Source organism: Marmota monax, unplaced genomic scaffold (genome assembly GCF_021218885.2).
Source record: "Marmota monax isolate L192 unplaced genomic scaffold, Marmota_monax_Labrador192_F-V1.1 WCK01_AAM20220418_F8-fsc00254, whole genome shotgun sequence".
In the NCBI taxonomy this organism is placed as follows: Eukaryota; Metazoa; Chordata; class Mammalia; order Rodentia; family Sciuridae; genus Marmota; species Marmota monax.
In genome coordinates, this window is record NW_026694584.1 from 281,041 (window position 1) to 301,680 (window position 20,640).

General features: G+C 45.0%; 1 protein-coding gene across 4 annotated transcripts in view; it reads right to left on the reverse strand.

Moving 5' to 3' along the window:
* Positions 1-17,833, reverse strand: part of Ppp4r1 (protein phosphatase 4 regulatory subunit 1) — a 51,210-nt gene extending 33,377 nt beyond the window's left edge. The window contains exons 1-4 of one of the 4 annotated variants that reach the window (XM_046421424.2): positions 17,747-17,833; positions 17,617-17,661; positions 1,464-1,548; positions 599-705 (exon numbers count right to left, since the gene is read on the reverse strand). In XM_046421424.2, coding sequence (XP_046277380.1) covers positions 599-705; positions 1,464-1,548; positions 17,617-17,661; positions 17,747-17,753 — 244 coding nt within the window. In that variant the 5' untranslated portion in view covers positions 17,754-17,833. Of the gene's footprint in view, positions 1-598; positions 706-1,463; positions 1,600-15,701; positions 15,721-17,616; positions 17,662-17,746 lie in introns of those variants that run through there. The other 3 variants (XM_046421423.2, XM_046421425.1, XM_058571844.1) reach the window with 3 other exon arrangements.
* Positions 17,834-20,640: the final 2,807 nt, after the last annotated feature.

Consider the following 20,640-nt stretch of genomic DNA (forward strand, 5'->3'; position numbering starts at 1 on the left):
ATTCGCCTTTTGCGCAAACTCCTGTCTTTACTGTAAAATACACCAGCCTTAGTTTTACGAAGGGTATTTTACATTTGCCCAAAAATTTTACAGCACCTTCTATCTCTTTTAATTTATTCTAAATTATTTTTTAACATTTCATTAGTTTAAAAATATTTAAGACATGATGCAAAATAATATTCTTGGGGCTGCGGATGTGGCTGAAGTGGTAGCCTGCTCGCCTGGCATGCATGCGGCCGGGGTTCGATCCTCAGCACCACATACAAATAAAGATGTTGTGTCTGCTGAAAACTAAAGAATAAATATTAAAAAAATTCTCTCTCTCTCTCTCTCAGGAAAAAAAAAGAGAGACACACTCCTGAAAAAAAAAATTTCTTATTTTGATAAGAAATGTCCAAAGTTAAGTAAATGGGTCCAGTATGAATTTAGTAATGGACTTTTTTTTCTTGTTACTGGTGGGTTTGATAATTTACTTAGGAAATCTTCTAAAGAAATCTCATATCACTTTAACTTTTCCATTAGTTTTAGAAACACAAATTTGGTAAAAGAAACCTTTCTAGATAACCTAAGTCTGTTTCCTCTGCATACACAAACATACCTGAGTCGTCAGCTAATCTGTTAATCCTTTCCAAGACAGCAATGCAATCTCTTTCATCATCACACACTTCCCTCAGTGTATCCAGCAGGCTCCGGGCCACCATTTGTCTACACAGAAAAAGAGAAGCACATAGTGTTCAGGCATCAATAATTATTATTTAGAATCTTAAAAGACAGAACCCGTATGGTTTCAATAAGCAATTTTTTCTTACTACATTTTAAAACATATGAAACCTGTAATTTCCTAAATGGTAAATGCCAGTATTGATTTCATAGATGAGACTGAATATTTCCCAATATTTTTCATCTTTAACAAAATGGCAAATTTCTAAAGTCAACTGAAAATTCACTTCAGCTATCCTTCAATTATCCTAACAATAAGAAAATATATTCAGTCTTCATTACATCTTTACTAGCATGGATTTTATACATCTATGTTCAAAAATTTGGACAAGGACTTCTTCATTTCCCAGAAAAGTTTGGCGAAGCGGTCTGGACAGCACAGGTGGACAAAGCAAGTGCAAGAAAGAGTGCTCGCTGGCAGTCAGGGCTGGGCCGGTGCCCTGAGTACCAACCGGCACAGAGCAGGCTACGTGGTCTGGTGACGCTGACTCCCAGTAAGCAACCTGCAGGATTCCAGAGCATGCCAGCGGCAAGACGGTTTGGTCTTGGCAAAAAGCAAAGCAAGAGCACTGTGTGTGTCCCAGGATCAAGAGTAACACCTACAGCACAGGTCAGGACAATGTGATCGCTGCAGCCTGGTGGCTCGGACTGTGCACATTATACTGCAGGCTGGGTGTGCTGTCCTCCCTGCTGAGACAACCCCCCCCTCCACTTCCAGGTTAATGGAAAGAAGGTGCACACACCTGTTGAACACGTTCTCACTTGCAGCATACTTGTCCAGTCTCCCCAGTGGCGTCAACATCTCATCTTGTGAGACAAAGTCCAGGGCTGAAGGTATAATAATCACATCAGACTCTGAGCTGTAGTCATCCACACCAACTATCAGAGACATCAGAAATACTCCTTACACACTCGGAAACCACAAGCACCCCTCACCTGTGTGCAGCACGCACACCGCTGGAGTGGTGAGGAGGATCCCAAGGGACCCTCGGCATCAAGCCAGCAGCACCAGGAGCTGAAGGGTGCCCCTTCTTTCTCCAGATGCCGTCTCACTACCGCAGCCACAGCGAGCACAAGGCCAACAGCTACAGATCACGGGAGGGAACAGGGACCACAGGTGTAAGGACTTACATGCTCGATGGGAACATGTGTACTTGGAAGTAATACACACACAGTCAAACGGGATATGGTGGATTCCACAACGCCAAAGGTACAGCTAAGGACTTCGCTCACTAGAGGTAAGCTAAAACCAGCAGTGTACTTACAGTCACTAAACAAGTGCTCACTGAACAGCCTATGCCCAGGACCAGGTTTACGCTGAGGAAATGACTATGGAAACACCATAGCTTCTGCCCTCAAGCACTGATGTGCCACTGAGAAGACAACCTACTTTAAAATGCATCACAAAGAAGGCAGGTACTGACTGCAAGGCCAGAAACTGCTTACACTGCCAGAAGAGGAGGGAGAACCAGAAGAGAATGGATGAAACTAGCAGAAGGTAAGAGCTTCAAAGATACCAGGCAGACAGAATCTGAAGGCACGACTAACTGGCACCTGCCCATTGAATGTGGTACTGTCACCTATCAGGTGTGATTCTTGTGCTATCAAAGTGGAGGGGCCAGACCACAGTCATGGCTGAGAAAAACAATATACAGAGGAAGATAACCAGCTCAAAAGGTGCCCTGCGGAAATGTAACTGTTAGAACAATTAGCCAGGACACCCAAGGCTCGACGAAGATTACTTTTTATTTTGTTTAGTTTCTAATATTTTAAAAAGAGAAAGATTTGAAACATGCTTATATGATAAAAGTAAATAGTCAACAAATAAATATAAATCCAAGTGCTGGGGAAAAGGGAATATAACTGATGGGAGAATCGTGAGGCTGGAGGAGATGGAAGCTCGAGACTCCAGTAAGAGCTCCCAACACCAGGAGGTCAGGCCCTGCCCGAAGCATAAGCGCTCCCAGACATCCCCCTCCACGGTGATTAACACCCTCCATTCCTGCCTGTCACCACCTCCAATTTGCTAGCTTGCCTTAACTTTCCATCTGTCTCTGCAGAGCTAGATATGGGCTCCAGGAGGACAGGAATTTTCACCTTATTCACTGCTTTATCTCCAAGAATATTTCCTGGCACAAAGAAACACTTAAGCTTTTCTGCAACCAATCTGTTCATCACTCACAACCAGATTTTATCTTTGCTCCAGGTCTTTGCTCAGGAAAGCAAAAACACCACAACATGAGAAGCACCACAATGCTGCCACATGAGGAATAGAAAAGGCCTCTCATGTCCCAATTAGACCCCACTGTCACTGCTCCGACTGGGCACACCCTCAGTGATGGAGTGCGGCCCATTGGTTCAATCCCCAGTATGGCCCAAAAAAGGCCTCTTTAAAATGTGAGTGAGTCCATGGGATGGGCCCATCTTGTGGCACTGTACTCTGAGCAGTGCACTAAAAGAACTATTCCACCCCCAAGAGAATGCCATCAGAAAGCCACTACAAAAGGCAGCACTTCCAACTATTCCAGTTTGCTAAAATGAAGACAGCTTTTATATTTAAAGAAACACCCAAACATGCTCTTCTACTTCTGACTAAGGTGGATCATCTAGGACCAAATTGACCCTAACACTTTAAATGGTTTTAAAAAAAAAATAGCTATAAGAAAATAGTTTTTGATACTTTTAATCAACCAGGGAAAAACTCACTTTATTTATAGAACAAAGAATGACAATTTACTTATTAATAAGCCAGATGGCAGAGCAACAGACAACAGGCCAGGTGCAGTGGCACACACCTGTAATCCCAGCGGCTAGGGAGGCTGGGGCAGGAGCAGCATGGAGTTCAGAGCCAGCCTCAGCAACTTAGCAAGGCCCTAAGCAACTTAGTGAGACCCTGCCTCTAAATAAAATATGAAAAAAGGCTGGGGATGTGGCTCAGTGGTTAAGCACCTCTGGGTTCAATCCCTGATACCAACTAGACAATACCAACTTCCCCATTCTATACCCAACAAACAGAAACCTTTCAAATACAAAACTGACTCTTCTCAGACATGCAAAAGCTGATGTCCTCAATGACAGACATACACCATTAGACACATTTAAATTCTTTAAGCAAAAGGAAAATAATATCACAAGGAAATCTGGATCTACTTAAAGAAACAAAGAGTATCAGAAATGGTTAATATGTGGGTAAATAAAAAGCTTCTTTATTTTTGAAATCTCTTAAATTAAGATAAGTGTTTAAGGCAAAAATATGTACTGTCAAGTAAACAGATAGAAGTGCCCTGTGGAGCTCAAGGCCAGTGGAGGTAAAGCAGCTCCAGCAGGGGAAGGGCAGCAGGGGGGTGAAGCAGAGCTCCATTCGCCTCTGTTAAGAGCAGCGCCCCGGGAAGGCAGACGGGCAAGTTAAGGACCCGCGCCAGTCACAAACTCCAAACAAAATCAACAAAGACAACAGCTAACCAGTCAATAATGACTGTAAAAACTCAACCCAAAAGAAAAAAAGGATAAAGGAGAGAAGCAAGAGAGGGACAAACAGGGGAGCAAGATGAAAGATTTAAGCCCAACCTTAGCATTAAGTACGTTAAGTGCAAATGGTCTAAATACCCCAATGAAAAAACAGTGATTGTCACACTGGGTTATGAATAACCCCTAACCGTGTTCATCATTACTTACGGTAAATTTTACACAGCTTCTGATCTGCAACTCACAGCAAAGTACCAGCATTATGAATCAGAGTTGTAAAGGCCACTCAGACACACTCATTCAGGTAAGTTTCCTCCTTTGTACCTAAGACTGTGGAGCCAGCATGACTTCAAAGGCACCTTTATGCAGGCTCTAGAATTCTATGACTATGACCAAACTGTTTCATCAGAGTCTCACATGTGTTAAAGGCAAACATTAATAACACTGATTCTGGTCATAAGCCGGGGGGGGGGGGGGTGGCAGTGGGAAAGCCGCCTCCAGCAACCACTGTCAGCATCACTGTGTTTAAATGCAGATTCTGAGACCCACACACTGATTGTGTGGCTTCACAGTGAGGCCCTGAGCATTTATTTTTAATAAATACCCCATTAAATTCAAATGTGAACTGCTCAACTACATTTGAGAAACACACTCCTAGATGTAGCAGAATCGTGCTTTGCTTCAACCTTTTTGTCACAGTCTGTCAATCATGGTTGACCACTCTTCTATACAGGAGCGTTCCACTCTGGCACAGACCCTGGTATCAAAGGTCTACTTCTACTTCCCAATACATTGCCCCTGCCAACATCCACAGAATCACCCTGGCTTGACATCCTTCCTGTCCTACGTCAAGCTGACTAAGACTATGGACCTCACCCCTATGGAGTCCACAGGCTTTGATCACCACTGCTACAGAATGTACCTGTAAGTCTTACCCAGCCTCAATCAAACATCTGCCCCAGGTTACAAAGAGAAATTCAGAAACAAGCAATTAAAAAACTATCGTCACCACTAAAAAAACTCTGAGCACACATGCCTTAAGGAAGGAAGGAAGCCCTGTGTAGCACAGAGGGAAGATACCATTTGCAGTAAGGTCCCTGCAGCTTATTCAAAGTACATGTTAATTTTAATGAATTAGAGATGCAGATTGCAATCTTAGGACTAATCTCTAAAACATGCAAGAAGTATAACTAGAAAGCCAACAGAGGAATTAAAATGAATACTGAGTTAGAGAAGGTTTCCAAGTCAAGACAATTCTTGGAAGATACACTAGAGCTTGCCAAGCAGGACAGAGGGCAGGAGGAAAACATTCTAAACAGAGAAAGTCCAAGATAGAGTCGAGGAGAACCATTTCATGTTTGAAAAATTACAAGGAATTTGGTATAGATTTTTTTTTTCTTTTTTAACATTCCCTATACAAGTTGGTATAGATTTTTTCTAAGAAACAACTAATGTCAACCTTTTTTGAGCAATAGACAATTCTGGATAACACATATATTCAACTAAGATAAAATTTCACTAAAATCATCACTTTTTTCAGTTGCATTATTTTTATTTGTTCTTTTTAGTTACACAAGACAGTAGAATCTATTTTGATACATTTATACAAGCCTGAAGGGTCTTGCTTGATATCTTATATCTTATTCTAACTAGGATCCTAGTCTTGTGGATATAAATGATGGTGATCCACTGTGGTGGATTCATATATGTACACAGGAAAGTTATCAGATTGATTCCACTGTCCTTCCTGATCCTAACTCCCTTCCATTTCCCTTCATCTCTTATTTTTTAAAAATTAAACAAAGATCATGTATTTTCCAAGCCAGATGACTGTCTTTCCACCACATTCCAAAAGGACTCCAGGCCTCATTTCCCAACACTCCTTTCCAACGGCCCTGCCAAGCAGCAGAGGGCGGAAGGCAGGACCTCAGGAAGGCCTGACTCCCCCCCCACCCTCCCCCCCCCTCCCACCCCCGCGGAACACACACCATCAGCAGCACCACAGCTCTGCATGAGCATGCCTCTTTCTCTCCCTTGCCAAACATGTCCAGATAGATGACAAATTCAAACTGGTGCTATGCTCACTCAGTGAAAAATTTCAATCCACCATTCTTAAATCTTAAGAGTTCTTTTAGAAGATGGTTCCAATCCATTCTGTTAAAAGTGCCCAGAGCTGTGTCAACAAATCCACTTTCCTTCCTACCACACACACACTTTGTGTACTCCACAATGCCAAGTGGGGGAGAAGGGATGCCAGCTACCATGAGAACAAAGGAGAAAATGGGACACTTGCCCCATCTCACTAATGGTGCATGTGCTTAGGAGCAAGAGGAGCACGGGTGCCAAAGGGGTCTGCCCTCACAGCTTCAGTCCCCGCAGTCTCCTCATCTGGCATGACGGGCTTCTGTCCAACACTTACGGCTCTTACGTCTCACCTACTTCATCCACTATTTCTGACTCAACTACAGAAACAGTGCTACAGAGGTGACATGAAAAATGGGCATAGCACTCATGAACACTGCCATCTATGCTACACTTGGAGCAACAGAGGGCACGGGGCTTTTTCCTGTCACACTGAACTTATAGCCCAAGCTATTGGTCCTTGAAGCAACTGCGCAAAGGTGCCAAGACAGCCCTACTCTGCCCGGTTCTCTCTTGCTCCTATGTGTGGGTATGTGGGTGGGTGGGAGATGAACCTAAAAGTGCTCTATCTGTGAGCTACATTTTGGGTTGGTCTTTTTTTTTGGTACTGAGGATTGAGCCCAGGGGGTGCTTAACTGCTGAGCCAAATCTTCAGTCTCTTTTTATGTTTTACTTAGAGACAGGGTCTTGCTTGCGTTGCTAAGGGCCTCACTAAGTTGCTGAGGCTGACCTGAACCCATGATCCTCCTGCTTCAGCCTCCCAAGCTGCTGGGATTACAGGAGTGCACCACAGTGCCCAACCTTTCTAAAAATTTTTTGAGACAGGGTCTTGAGAAGTTGCCAAGGCTGGTTCTGAACTTGTAATCCCTCTGTTCTGGCCTCCCAAACTGCTGGGATCCCTCTTACGTGAGTCTCTTCTCAAAATTATTATTCACCAAAGTTAGAAGTTCAAAATAGCCCTTCCCATTCCCATCACATTATTTATATCAATACAATTTCTCAGTGCTTATAACCCTTAAAATGTGAAGTTAAAAACTGATGCTAAATATTGTCTCATTCTAAACAGTAAATCCTATTCATCTATCAATTCATAATTATTTTTTTAGAAATCTTATCCATTAGATGACTTTTCAATAAAATTTTGCTTTCAACAAAATTATGTGTAATTTGTATATGATCTGGATGATCAACTTAGTAGTAATGGAAGCTTAATAAAAAGAAATTTTAAGTTCAATGGCTACAAGGACATTCAAATGTTAAATTTTCCTCTATATACCTATTTTTGGTACAAATAAACATGGTAGGCAGTCACAAGTCTCGGCCTAAGCAGATTAGGGTCAGAGTGTGAGTGGGTGGGAAGAGGTCAAGAAGAAAGAGAACAACGGGAGGTGGCAAAGCAGGGAGTGTGCTGGGGACGGTAAACTTGGTAGGCGGAAATGTGCCTGAACCCGCTCTGGAGTTTACATCCCGTTTCAAAGGGACACTACTGTTATTTTTACAATATCAATATTTGAAATACACTGGAAATTACATCCTTTGTGAATATAACCTTGGAAAATCCTGGGTATCAACTTGACAATGTATGTGTGACACAGAGTTTTCAGATGGTTTAGGAAACATGCGGTAATGTTTGGAGACCACTGTCCTAGGACAGCAAGTGCCTGCTCCACCCATCCCTAGGCGCTCCTCATGCCAACCCCACTCACTCCCACATTCCTGCACTCCCCAGCCCTCCATCCCACCCACTGGCAGAGTAGGGCAGGACGCCTCAAGTTGGACTCCAGGCCTGGGGAACCCAGACCCAGCTCTCTCTCCTGCTGGTGTCAACTGCCTTCTGGCTTTGTGTGGTGTCATCCGTCCTGCTTTGGCTGCTCTAGCCTCTTCTGTTTAAATGTGCCTATTACAAATAACCTCACAGGACATTCCTACTCCAATTAAGACTTTTCCTCTGGGGCTGGGGATGTGGCTCAAGCGGTAGAGCGCTCGCCTGGCACGTGTGCGGCCTGGGTTCGATCCTCAGCACCACATACAAATAAAGATGTTGTATCTGCTGAAAACTAAAAAAAAAATATTAAAATTTCTCTCTCTCTCTCTTTGGAAAAAAAAAAAAAGACTTTCCCTCTGCATTCCTGCAGCCTTGAGAGCCCTTGAGGTTTACTTTGCCAGCCACAGCAGTGTTTAGTTTGTTTTCTCTTTTTCTTCTGCCACCACTAACCCACTCCTCAACACAAATTCCCTTAAAACCCCCAATTTAATGTTTATTACAAAGGCAGCAGATTCATTTAATATCAATGGAAGATGCCCACAGAGGTGCTGGGAGAGTCAGGGTCTCTCTAACACACTTTAACCCTCCTGTCACTCACAAGTGCATCAGCACATCATGCCTTTGACAAGTACCACACCGAAGGAAACTGAGGAATCTGTACACGTCACTTTCACCATGCTTGATCAGAACACCCTTTTATCCCCCACATAATGGTTGATGATATCCTATCAAACAGGAAAAGGTTGAGGCTCTGCCCTCCCCTTCAATTTTTTTGCCTTGATACTGATAAGACCACAATCAATCCATCAAATTTTCTCTTTCTGAAGTCTTTACAAATAAACACACCAAGAAATGAATAGGGAGGAAGGACAAACTCTCCTGCAAAGCAGAAGGCCTGGGGCAAGATTCACTGTAGGAACAGGGTAGTCCCCAGTGTTGGAACCTTCACAGGGGAGAAGGGTGGCATACATCACCTCAACATCACCAGTAACAGAGAAGCAGCCCTTGGTGCCTCTGACCAAGGGAGACTATGAGAAACAACTACAACACTTATACCTGTGCTGTCAAAAAGTGAAAAGAGGCACAGCCTAAATCAAATCTGGAGGAAACACATAAACCCAGTGGACTTCAAACATATCAGTATGAGCCAGGCGTGGTGGCACAGGCCCGTCATCAGGCTCCTCAAGAGGCTGATGCAGGGGGATCTTAAGTTCAAGGCCAGCCAGGGCAACTGAGGGAAAACCTAAGACTGGGGATGTACTTCAGTGGAAGAGTGCTCACCTAGCAAGCGAGGCCCTGGTGCCAACCCCTGGTACTGCCAAAATAAGTGAATACATTTTTTTTTTTTTTTTAATTTTTAGTGTTTATTTTTTAGTTTTCGGCGGACACAACATCTTTGTTTGTATGTGGTGCTGAGGATCGAACCCGGGCCGCACGCATGCCAGGTGAGCGCGCTACCGCTTGAGCCACATCCCCAGCCCCGTGAATACATTTTTAAAAACTTAAAATTTCATTATTTAAAATTAAGTTTATGGCTTTACCTAATTTGGCCAGAAAAAAACAAGATTCATTGAAGCAAATGTGTACTGAAAGTTCACTGTTTGCCGGGCACTGTGCTGTGGGTAAAATGAAACGCAGAGGCCTGGATTCTCCAGCATAGCGAGAGCGGGTAGATCTCGGCCAGCAGGGCAGCTGGCCTCCTGTTCTTGTGAATAAAGTCTGACCAGAAGACACGCAGGCTACTCATTTACATACTGCCCAGAGCTGCTCTGGCCATACAGCAGATCTGAGCAGTTACAACAGAAACCATGTGGCCTACAAAACTGAACTATTCATTCTCTGTCCCTTTACAGAACTTTCCAGCGCTGGTCTAGTGTTGTAGCAGAGACCCAATTGAGTCTTTGCTGGGGGAAGAAAATTAATAGAAAAGACAAAAATGTGAAGACCAGTTCAGTCCTCACCAAACACAGCCTTAAGCAACAGGCATGTCAAATTTAATTTGTACTTTGGAACAAATAATGTTTACTGGAATTCCTTCCTTCAAATATAAATGCTAAAAGTTACTAAATCCTTAGAAATTATCTTTATAAGCAAGTACAAAATTGTCCTTTATGTTCAATCTCACAAGTAATTTATAGCAGGAATTTTTTTTTTTTTTTTTTTTGATTGAACTCAGGGCACTTAACAACTGAGCCATATCCTTTTTATTTCTTTATTTTGAGACAGGGCCTTGCTAAGTTGCTGAGGCTGGTCTTGAACTTGCCTTTGCCTCACAAAATAGTTTCCTATGGTATAGTTTACCTCCTTGTCCAGATGTTCTGAAGTATGATTTAGTCAAATATTAAGTCAACCTCAGATCCAAAGTACTAAAAACAAAAACAAACAAACAAACAAAAAAAAACTGGCCTATGTACTAAACCACACAGATTTCATTATTTCCCAAATAATACAGCCTAACAACTATTTACATAGCATTTACATTGTATTGGGCATCGTAAGTCATCTGGAAATGACTGAAGTCATACAGGAGGATGTGCACAGATAATGGGCAAATCTGGCATTTGATAAAAGGGGCCTGAGCATTCACAGACTTGGTATCCAAGGGGGTCCTGGAAACAATCCTGATAGATTCTGAGGGACAAACATACAATAAGTAAATATAAAGGGCAGTGGCATGTTTATTTTCCAACTGGTTACCAAGGTCATGTTTTCTAAACCCTGTGATACAGAAGTATACAGCCTATCAAAGGCCTGTACGTGTGGATTTTATAAGCATGTCCTTCGTTCCCTTCAGAGAGAATGGTTTCCTTATAGTCTTAATAATCCAATCATTTTGGTTACAAAGACTCTTTCTTCTTTACCTTTTTTTTGTTGTTGTTGTTGTTGTTGTTCTGTAGATTGAACCGAGGGCACTTTATCATTGAGCTACATCCCCAGCCCTTTCTATTTTTTATTTTGAGACAGGGTCTTGCTAAGTTGCCAGGCTGGCCTTGAACTTGTGAACCTCCTGCATCAACCTCCCAGGTTTCTGGGGATTACAGGTATGTGCCACCACATAAACCCTTTCTTCCCTAGTAGTTCAAATATAAAATTTGAACTATTCAGGACCAAATTACCATCAATCCCCAATAAATAAAGTCTTGAAAAAAATGAGTTATTTCTACCAAAACAAATTTTATATTTAAAGAAAAGATGATAATGAATCTGACTTTTAATTTAAATTCAGATCCTAGCAGTAACATTTTGGCATGATCACTTAAAGTAAGTACGCTACCTGCCTCTTCTTTCCCCTGAAAGTTCATGTTTGAGGGCTGAATGAAGCTGCAGCGTTGCGGGGTGGGTATGCCACAGGATGCTGTACCTGCTGTGGTGGCTGGTGAATAATTAATAATACTTATTCAAAAAGCCACTGTAACTCATTAAACTGAAAAACTAAAAGAGAAAAAAAAAATCAAATCCTCTCAATAAACATAGAATAAAGTATTCAACAAAATCTAACACCCATTCCTACTTTCCTTAAGCTATCAACAAAGTCAGGGAAACTTCTCAGCCTAATAAAGGGCCTCTGTGATAAAACAATAAAACAGAAAACTCAAAACTTCTGCTCTTCTAATTGCACCATTAAGACAATGAAAAGACAAGTCGCAGATATGGAACTTGTCTGAGTATCTGAGAAAGGGCTTGTATCTGGATATATAAACAACTCTAAAACTTGGGAAGGTGTTCCAACAAAACCAGGAGCTAAAGATGTGGAAAGGCACTTTACCAAAGCAACAGACAGCAAATGAGCACATGAGAAGACAGACATCATTAGCCATTAATGAGAAGCAAATTCAAACCTCAAAGAAACCTCACACTGAGCAGAAGGGCTAGAATGAAGGCTGCCGGAGAGAGCGGCCAGGGCGGGAGGACCTGCACACACTGCCCTGCGGATGGAACCTGGCGTAACCATCATGGAAACAGTCAGACAACTTCCTAAGATACTCCTGGATAAAAACCCAAGAGAAGGAACACACACATCTACGTAAAAAATTGGACATGAAATGTGTACAGCAGCTTGATCTGTAATAGTCAAAAACCAGAGCCAATCCAAAATCCATCAACATTTCATGACAGAAAACAGCTGGGGAACATTAAGCACCTTGTTCAGGATTATAAGAGATTACACAGCAGGGCCAGAATGTGACTCCCAGGTCTGAATGTCTAAAAAGCCAGTGCCTTTTCCTTCCACAGACCCAGACCTGCGATAGTGCCACAATTACTGCCTGGAAGACGCTCTCCGCCAATCTTGGTATCAATCAGGCCAGCAGTCAAGCTTGTTCCCAAGTCGAGGGAGCTAAGAAGCCAAGACACTGAAGACAGCAGAGTTAGGACACGACTGTGGGAGGAAGAACGGTCAGGTGATCAGCCCACTCAAGGACCTCTGCTGAAAGCAGGCAGGTGCCAGGCCCTCCTAAGAAGCTATAGGGAATACTGATCTTTCACTGCGCAGGTCCAAAAGCCATGTGTCAACCTCCTTTGTGCGTCGGACATCATATTAGGGTCATTCTCAGATACAAGGGAAAAGCAAAGTGAAACTCTAGCTCAAGCTGAGGGACTTCTAACCCATAGCTGACAGCAAAAATTCTTCACCATCAAGAGAAAAAAATCCATTTACAGCAATTAAAAAAAAAAAAAAAAAGATGTAGCTAGGTAAGCTGGTACATGCCTGTAACCCTAGCTACCTGGGAGGCTGAGATGGGAAGATCACAAAGTCAAGGTCAACCTGGGCAATTTAGCAAATCCCTGACTCAAAATAAAAATTAAAAAGGACTGGGGATATGTTGTAGCTCAACAGTAGAGCACCCCTGGGTTCAATTCTCAATACTGCAAAATAAAAGAAAAAAAAAAAAAGAAAGGTTAATGTAAATGTAGATATAAGGTAATATCAGTTTAATTAAAAAAAATACAAATTCTCTGTTTTGATGAAAGACTGAGGCAAAAGAACCAGAAATAATAAACCAGTAACCAAAGAAATGTGGCGACTTCTGAACTTCACCTACAAGATTGATCATTCACAGGCAAGAACAAAAACTCTACACTTAGTTTTGGTATTTTCTTTGTTGTTTTTAGTTATATAGCTACAAACCCATGTACAGTTACAAAAGTTCCCCCCCCTTTTTTAAATTTTATGTCAGGAATTATTAGCCCTTTAAAGCATCATTAATGATTTTATACACAGATGGACACCACTAAACCATTTTAAAATTTTTTTTTAGTTGAAGATGAACCCAATAACTTTATTTATTTTTATGTGGTTCTGAGGATGGAACCCAGTGCCTCACACGGGAAAGGCAAGTGCTCTACCACTTGAGCCCAGCTCCAGCCCCCATCACCACTAGACCATTTTTAGAGCACTCTTTCCTAGGCCATCAATCATATTACCTCTAAGACTTCTCCTGTCTCATCTTTTAGCAGCAAACAAAACATGTCACCAAGTCTCATTGCTCACTCTCTCAAATCCCTGCTTAAGAACACCTAAACATCATCATGCTCAAGAGCACCTCTGGGAGTTTTGGTGATTCTCTGGCCGCTACTGGACACAGTCACGTTTTTCTACTTCTCAGCTCCCCCAGTGGCAAGGACTGTAGGAAGTTTATTGGAACTGTTTTCTAAAAGTAGCTGGAGGGGTAGCCAGGCACGCTGGCGCAGGCCTGTAATCCCAAGGACTCAGGAGGCTGAGACAGGAGGATCATAAGTTCAAAAGCCAGCCTCAGCAACTTGGTGAGGCCCTAAGCAACTCAGTGAGACCGTGTCTCTAAATAAAATACAAAAAGAGAATGGGATATGACTCTGGTTGAGTGCCCCTGAGTTCAATCCCTGGGGCGGGGTGCAGGGAGTAGCTAGAGGGCTAAAGACCAGGCACTGGATCAGAGCAGTGACCTTCAGTAATTTGTCATTACTGAAGGTAATGACCTCAGGATTTGTCATTCCTGTACTCCAACATTGCCCTCAAACAAGAAAATCAGAGCAATATAAAGAGATTCCAAAACTTCAACAATAAAACAGTCTGTGGGATGGCATGTTCCATAATACAGCTTCAAAAGCTCGTCGACATCATGCCTAGTTACTCTAACATAAAAGTCAAGAAGGACTAAATAAGCTGTATTATTCCCAACCTCCATCGACTCTTTTCTCTCTAGGTAAAACTAAACCCCACATAGCATCTTGGAATACTTCATAAGGGCCTTTAAAATATGGCTTCAAGCAAACTGCCTATGTGACAGGTTTGGGCTGCTCAATGTTGTAAAATGGGAAACTTGAGAAGAGATAATATTTTAGATACAATATTTAAAATCAGAAGGCCTGGATTACAATCATCTGAATTTAGGAGTTTTGTTCCTTGAGAAAATATTGTAGTCCCTTTGGGTATTAATTGACGTATTTACCAATATTAGAATACCACAGTCTATACATCACAAGATGGCGGGAAAAAATAATCTGTGCTTGAAAGTCCCCATAACTACTAAGTGTTAATACGACCATTCTTCTAAAGTTTTAATTTTAATCAGACTCCTTCAATGATTATTTTATAAACATCAGCTCATCAAATCTTACTGTATGTTAAGTCCTAGCTCTATCACTTTAGACATCTAGCAACTTCAATATAAACTGAAATTGAATTTTGAAAAGCTGACAATAGAAATTTGAGTATCTTTTCTTAAAAGTCTAGCTACAAATTTGTATTGCTTCCTATTATTCAAGGAACAAAAATCATAAAAATGACATTTTATCCAACATTGAAATTTGCTGACACATGTACTTAAATGAAGTCTTTGGCTTGCTTTCACTTTGAAATTCAAAGTACATTTCATGATACAGTACTGAAAATAATCACTTTAGGGTTTTGGATTTTTGTTTGTTTGTTTGTTTCATTTGTTGTTTTTCTTCCGTGCTAAGAACTGAATACCCAGGGTCTCAAGCATGGTAGGCTAGTGCTCTACTACTGAGCCATACCCTCAGTGAAAATATCACTTTTCAACTTAAAAAAACTTAATTTTACTATGCCTAATGATAGTTTTACTTAACCTTTATGGCTTTTTGGAGGCTGGGGATATAGCTCAGTGGTACAGCACTTGCCTACACCTGTGAGGTGGAGTTCCATCTCCAGTACCACCAAACCACAAAAAACAAAACAAAACATCATGGCTTGTTGCTATATAATACAATACATCCATTTTTTGCTTCTTAGGATTGGGGGACTTTTTTCTTCACAGCTATCAGCCAAGCCAGTCTTTAACCAACCCTCTTCCCCACTCCAGACTTTAGAGACTTTAGAAACAAATCAAAACACCTGACCTGAGGCTAACTCAGGCCTAGCAATGCTTCCCCTGTCAAGATCTGGACTCCACCACGTCCTTTTGGGATCCACAGCTACAGTGACTTGTACAACAGAAGTGTTCTCTTCCACTTGCATTTAAGGCAGGTGACCAGGCTCTAGAACTGGATCAGACAATCATTTCTTTCCAATCCAAGGGTCAACTTAGACTAGGCCTGGCTGGATGGAAGAGTGAAGCACATGCTACCTTGAGGCTGGCCTCCCCCCTGGCACTGGCGGAGAGAAACTCACCCATGGGCTCGCAGCCAACTCCGCTCTCCACTCTCTGCCTCTGCTTTCTATGGCTCCTCTGGGTTCCCAAGCTGTTTTATCCCCTTACCAACCATCGTGACCTCTATGCAGACACTATGGCCTCTTTCTATCCCTTCACAACAGGAGGCAAGGAGTCCTGTAAACCGCCTTAGGCTCAAAGATCCTCTGCCCCTGAGTATTCTGGGTAAAGGTATTACCTGTAAGAACTTTAGCAACTGAGAAAAATGAGCAATTTCTCTAAAACAATTTTCAACAAAATTGTAAATATGCAAATAATTGGTGCTTTCCAACAAATACCTAAGTTTTTATCCTGAATTAAAGTGAACATAAAATAGAGCCTAAAAAAAGTTCAGTGCAAGCTGTGGCAGCATTTATATCAATTCTGTTAAGTTTGACATCAGTAACTCCTTCTCTGCTTTTCCTCTATGCTAACCTTGCTCTTTACTCAGAATGGCAAACACAAGAGTCGCTATTTACCCAGTTCTAAGTGCCAAAGGCGTTAAGTCCAGTCCTGTAGTAAGGACTCTTACAAAGTAGGGGATATTTATCATGCCCACTTACAAGAGTGAAATCTAAGTACAGTGAGGTTGCCTGAGCTGCCCAGTTTGCCCAAAGTGGCACAGCTCAGACTGCAACAAGGCTGTCTGGCTCTAGTCTGTGTGGTCACTGCACAGCCTCCGGGGCCTTCCTGACAACTGTGTGTAAACCACTAGGGGCTCAGGCTGTGGCCATCCTGTTCAGGGCCCATGTTTCCCAGGACAGCCTTCCCCTCTAGGCCGGGCCGAACTGCATCTCATCCTTCAAAGGGTGCACGACCATGACCCCCTGAGGTCAAATGAACACTGGGAAGTTCTCGCTAGTGTCAGTCTTAAATACCTGTTGAATGAATGAATCTTTCACTTATAAGGTCTCAACACGAGACTAAAAAGCCCTGTCTTGAGGCAACATAAAGCGCCCCCCCCCTCCAGTCCCCCACCTTGCAAGATACCTGAGAGCATATCTGCCTGAGCTCACCCGTGGGTGAGTGACCAGGGAGAATAGCACCGGGACCGGTCCCTCCGCTCCCTGTAAGAGGCCATCAGGGAAATGCCCACCCACCAGCGGCTTAGCACGGGATGTCCGGATAGGATTCCCTTTCTTAAAAAAACAAAAACAAACAAACAAAAAAAAAACCAACTCTTTGCCGGGGTCTCTCTAGACCGTAAAGCTCTCCCTTACTGCACTCTGACAACCAGGGACTCAGGAGACCAGGGAAGCCCAGGAAGGCCAGGGCCGACCCGGGCACCGAGGGCGCGGCAGGACCGCGGCCTCTTTGGCCTCGGTGCGGGCGCGACCTCGGGGACCCGCACGGCGACGCCGGGCGTCCCCTGGCCCCCATCTGTCGCGGACCTCGGCACCACACAACGATCCGCCTCGACGGCAACTAGAACGCCCTGCGACAGCGCGGCCGGCCCTTCTTTGTCCCCGCTGTCATCAATCCGGACAGCGTCGCGCGGCTCGGGGAGCACGAAGGGCGGCGGCGCCCTCAGCCGGCTCCGCCGCGGCCCGGAAGCCGCGTCGGGACCCGGACCCTCCCCACACGGAAAGCCACCCTCAAGCCCGAGCCCTGCGGGGACGGCGACCGGGCCAGGCCGCGCTGCGGGCGACAGGGCCAGGCCGCGTTCCAGGCCCGACCCAGGCTGAGGCGGCGGCGGGGAGGCGGCGCCGGCTGCGGCGGGCGGAAACGAGCGCGGCGTCTCCCGTCTCCCGCCGCCGCCCCGGCGTCCCAGTCCCCCGCGGTCCCCGCGGTGCCCGCGTCCCCGCCGCCGTCCCCGCCACCCCGCGTCCCCCCGCGTCCCTTCCCGCCCGCCGGCCGCCCGCCGCGCTCCCCGTCCCCGCGGGCCGCGCCACTCACACGCGTCCGCGTCCTCCGGCAGGTCCTCCTGGAGCAGCGAGAGGTCTGCGAGGAGAGAGAAGCCGGTCAGCGCCGCCCGCCGCCCGCCCCCGGCCGCGGCCCCGGGACCCGCCCGCCCGCCGGCACGTACCCGCCATCTTGCTCGCTCCGCGGCCGCCCGGGGCCCGCGACGCGGCGGCGCGAGCCGGAGCGGGTGGGAGCGGGCAGCCAGGCGGCGGCGGGGACGGCGCGCGGGGCGGGCTCGGGCTCGGGACGCCGCGCCGCCGCCTCCCGCCCGCTCGCGCTTGTGCGCGCGCTCCCGCTCGCTCGCTCCCGCCGGCGGCGGCGCGCACCCTCGGCCTGGCGGCGCGCGAACAGCTGCGAGCGCGCGAGCTACCGCCCGGCGTGCGCGCCCTCCGCCCGCTGCCCCGCGCCCCGCCGCGCGGGCTTTGTTGGGTCACGGTCGCACCGCCCCCGGGCCCTGCGGCGGCTCCCGGGCGGCTTCGGGCTGCGGGCCGAGGAGGCGCCGCCCTGCTCGTCCGCCCCCGACCCCTCCGCCGGCCGGCCCCTCCCCGCGGAGCCCCTCCCCGGCCACCCCAGCTCCCGGCCCTCCGGAGCCCCCTTCCTCGATCTCCCTACTGAGCCTGGGTCCTTGAGGCCCTGCCGCACGCGTCCGCCAGGCCTGCGGGAGAGCGCAGGCGTGCTGCCCAGTGCTGCCCGTGGGCCCCGCGAACCTGCTCACCTCTGCTGTCCAGGAGATGCGCATGGAGCTGTGATTCGCTTTTTTTTTTTTTTTTTTTTTTTGGGGGGGGGGTCTTTTAAGTAATTTTGGCAGCACTTTCAGCTGAAACCTGTGTCCTACACTTTATTATTCCTATCGTTTTAAAGGAACTAAGCTAAGCGACTGGCTTACACTTAGTGGCATAAAGTAGGCTAAAGCCAGGATTGCTGACTCCTTTTCACTGCCCTTTCTTTGACTCTAGTCTAAATCTGGCTCCGGAGGTTTCCAAAATGGTACTCCGCCAGAGTGGAGCACAAAACCCTGCCCACCCTTCAGAGGGCCTGGTCTCTTAAAAGAGGGAATTCTAAATCATCAGTGTGCTCCTTTCTGCACTGTAGCCTTAACTAAGGACAGTGCATTGGCATTTAGTGGCATTGAGGCATCAGATACTAAGGAACCAGATCCTCTGAAATGCATAAAAATCTGTCTAATAAAAAAGGGGTTCCGCACAGCTATTTCAAAAGATTTCCTCTCAGCTGTCGCAAGATAGAACACAGATTATATGGTATAAAAGTTCAGAGTGATAAAAATGAAAATGGACTCAACTCCAAGTATAGAATAATTAAAACTAAAGGCCAAACTTTCATATTTCTCTCCTTCCTTACAGAAAGCCCTTATTGAATTCAGCTGACACTAACTCAAAATGGCAAGGACTTGGAAATTCAGGAACTGTCCACAGCAGCCAGCGGAGGGGGACTCAATCCCTGAGAGTTCCCTGCTTCCCAGGAGAGGCCAGGGAGGAGGAGAGACCACCTGGCTCTTGACACTACCTAGTGATCTTGCATAACACAAACTCCACAGCCTACTCTGCTTCAGCCACCAGGTGGTCAGGAGACCACCACACAGTCTTGATATTCTCCCCAGCTAAGCCAGACTCAGAATTCTCAGTGATCAAGAGAAATTAGAAACTCTGTGCCAAGTGCTAGCCCAGGATGTGGGGTGGCTGGCTCTGCTGTGGGAGCTAGGCCTCAGCAAGTCTGGCCTTGGTGTCCTCCAGTAAGGGGGCAGCAAAGGCAGAAAACAGGGGTTACTTCCTTGTCCCTTGAAAGCTCTGTGTTCCATTGCCATCCTAGCTGAGGTGCCCAGTGCCATAGGTCCCTGACCCAGTGTGGTTAGTAACATCAGTGAGTTCAGCACACGCCCTCTCACTCTTTACTGCTTTCTCACAGATAAATGGCTTTTTCTCTATAACATGTACTTTATTCCTTCCTTATAAAAATTATATTTGAGCTGGGCACAGTAGCACACACCTGTAATCCCTGGGGGTTTAGGAGGCTGAGACAGGAGGATTGTAGGTTCAAAGCCAGTTTTAGCAACTTAGCAAGGCCTTAATTAACTCAATGAGAGCCTGTCTCTAAATAAAATAGAAAAAAGGGCTGGGGATATGGCTCAGTGGTGAAGTGTTCCTGAGTTCAATCCCCAGTACAAAAAAAAAATTACATTTAAGCAAATAATAGCAATCATTATTCTGTGTACCTTTAACCTAGTTTCACATACAGTGTAGTCAACAGTGTTATCGCATGCCCTGTTTTGTTAATGGTCAGGGCACAGTATGAGGTTGAAAATTTTTTTTTTTCTTTTTTTAATACTAGGATCAAACTCAAGGGTGCTCTACCACTGAGATACACTCCCAGCCCTTTCTTTTTCTTTTTTTTTTTTTTTTTTCAGTGGGTACCAGATTTTGCTAAGTTTCCCCGGCTGGCTTTGAACTTGAGATCCTCCTGCCTCAGCCTCCCAAGCCCCTAGGTTACAGGAATTCTTACCCTGCTCTGACACAGAAATCTGTAAAGTAGGGAGAGTGTCATAAGTAAATTTTTTTTTAAAATGTATTATCTGGGCTAGGGTTATGACTCAGCAGTACAGCGCTTGCCTAGCACGTGAGAGGCCCTGGGTTCGATCCTCAGCACCAAGTAAAATAAATAAAATAAAGGTATTGTGTTCAACTACAACTAAAAAATAAATATTTTTAAAAAATGTATTGGGGCTGGGGCTGGGGCTCAGCGGTAGAGCGCTCATCTCGCACACGCGGGACCCTGGGTTTTACCCTCAGCACCACATAAAAAAAAATGAGTGAAATAAAGGCATGATGTCCAACTATAAAATAAATATTTTTTAAAACTATATTATCTAATTCTATGGCCAGTAAGCCCTGATTTTTTTTTAAGAGAGAGAGAGAGAATTTTTTAATATTTATTTTTTAGTTTTCGGTGGACACAACATTTTATTTTATTTGTATGTGGTGCTGAGGATTGAACCCAGTGTCC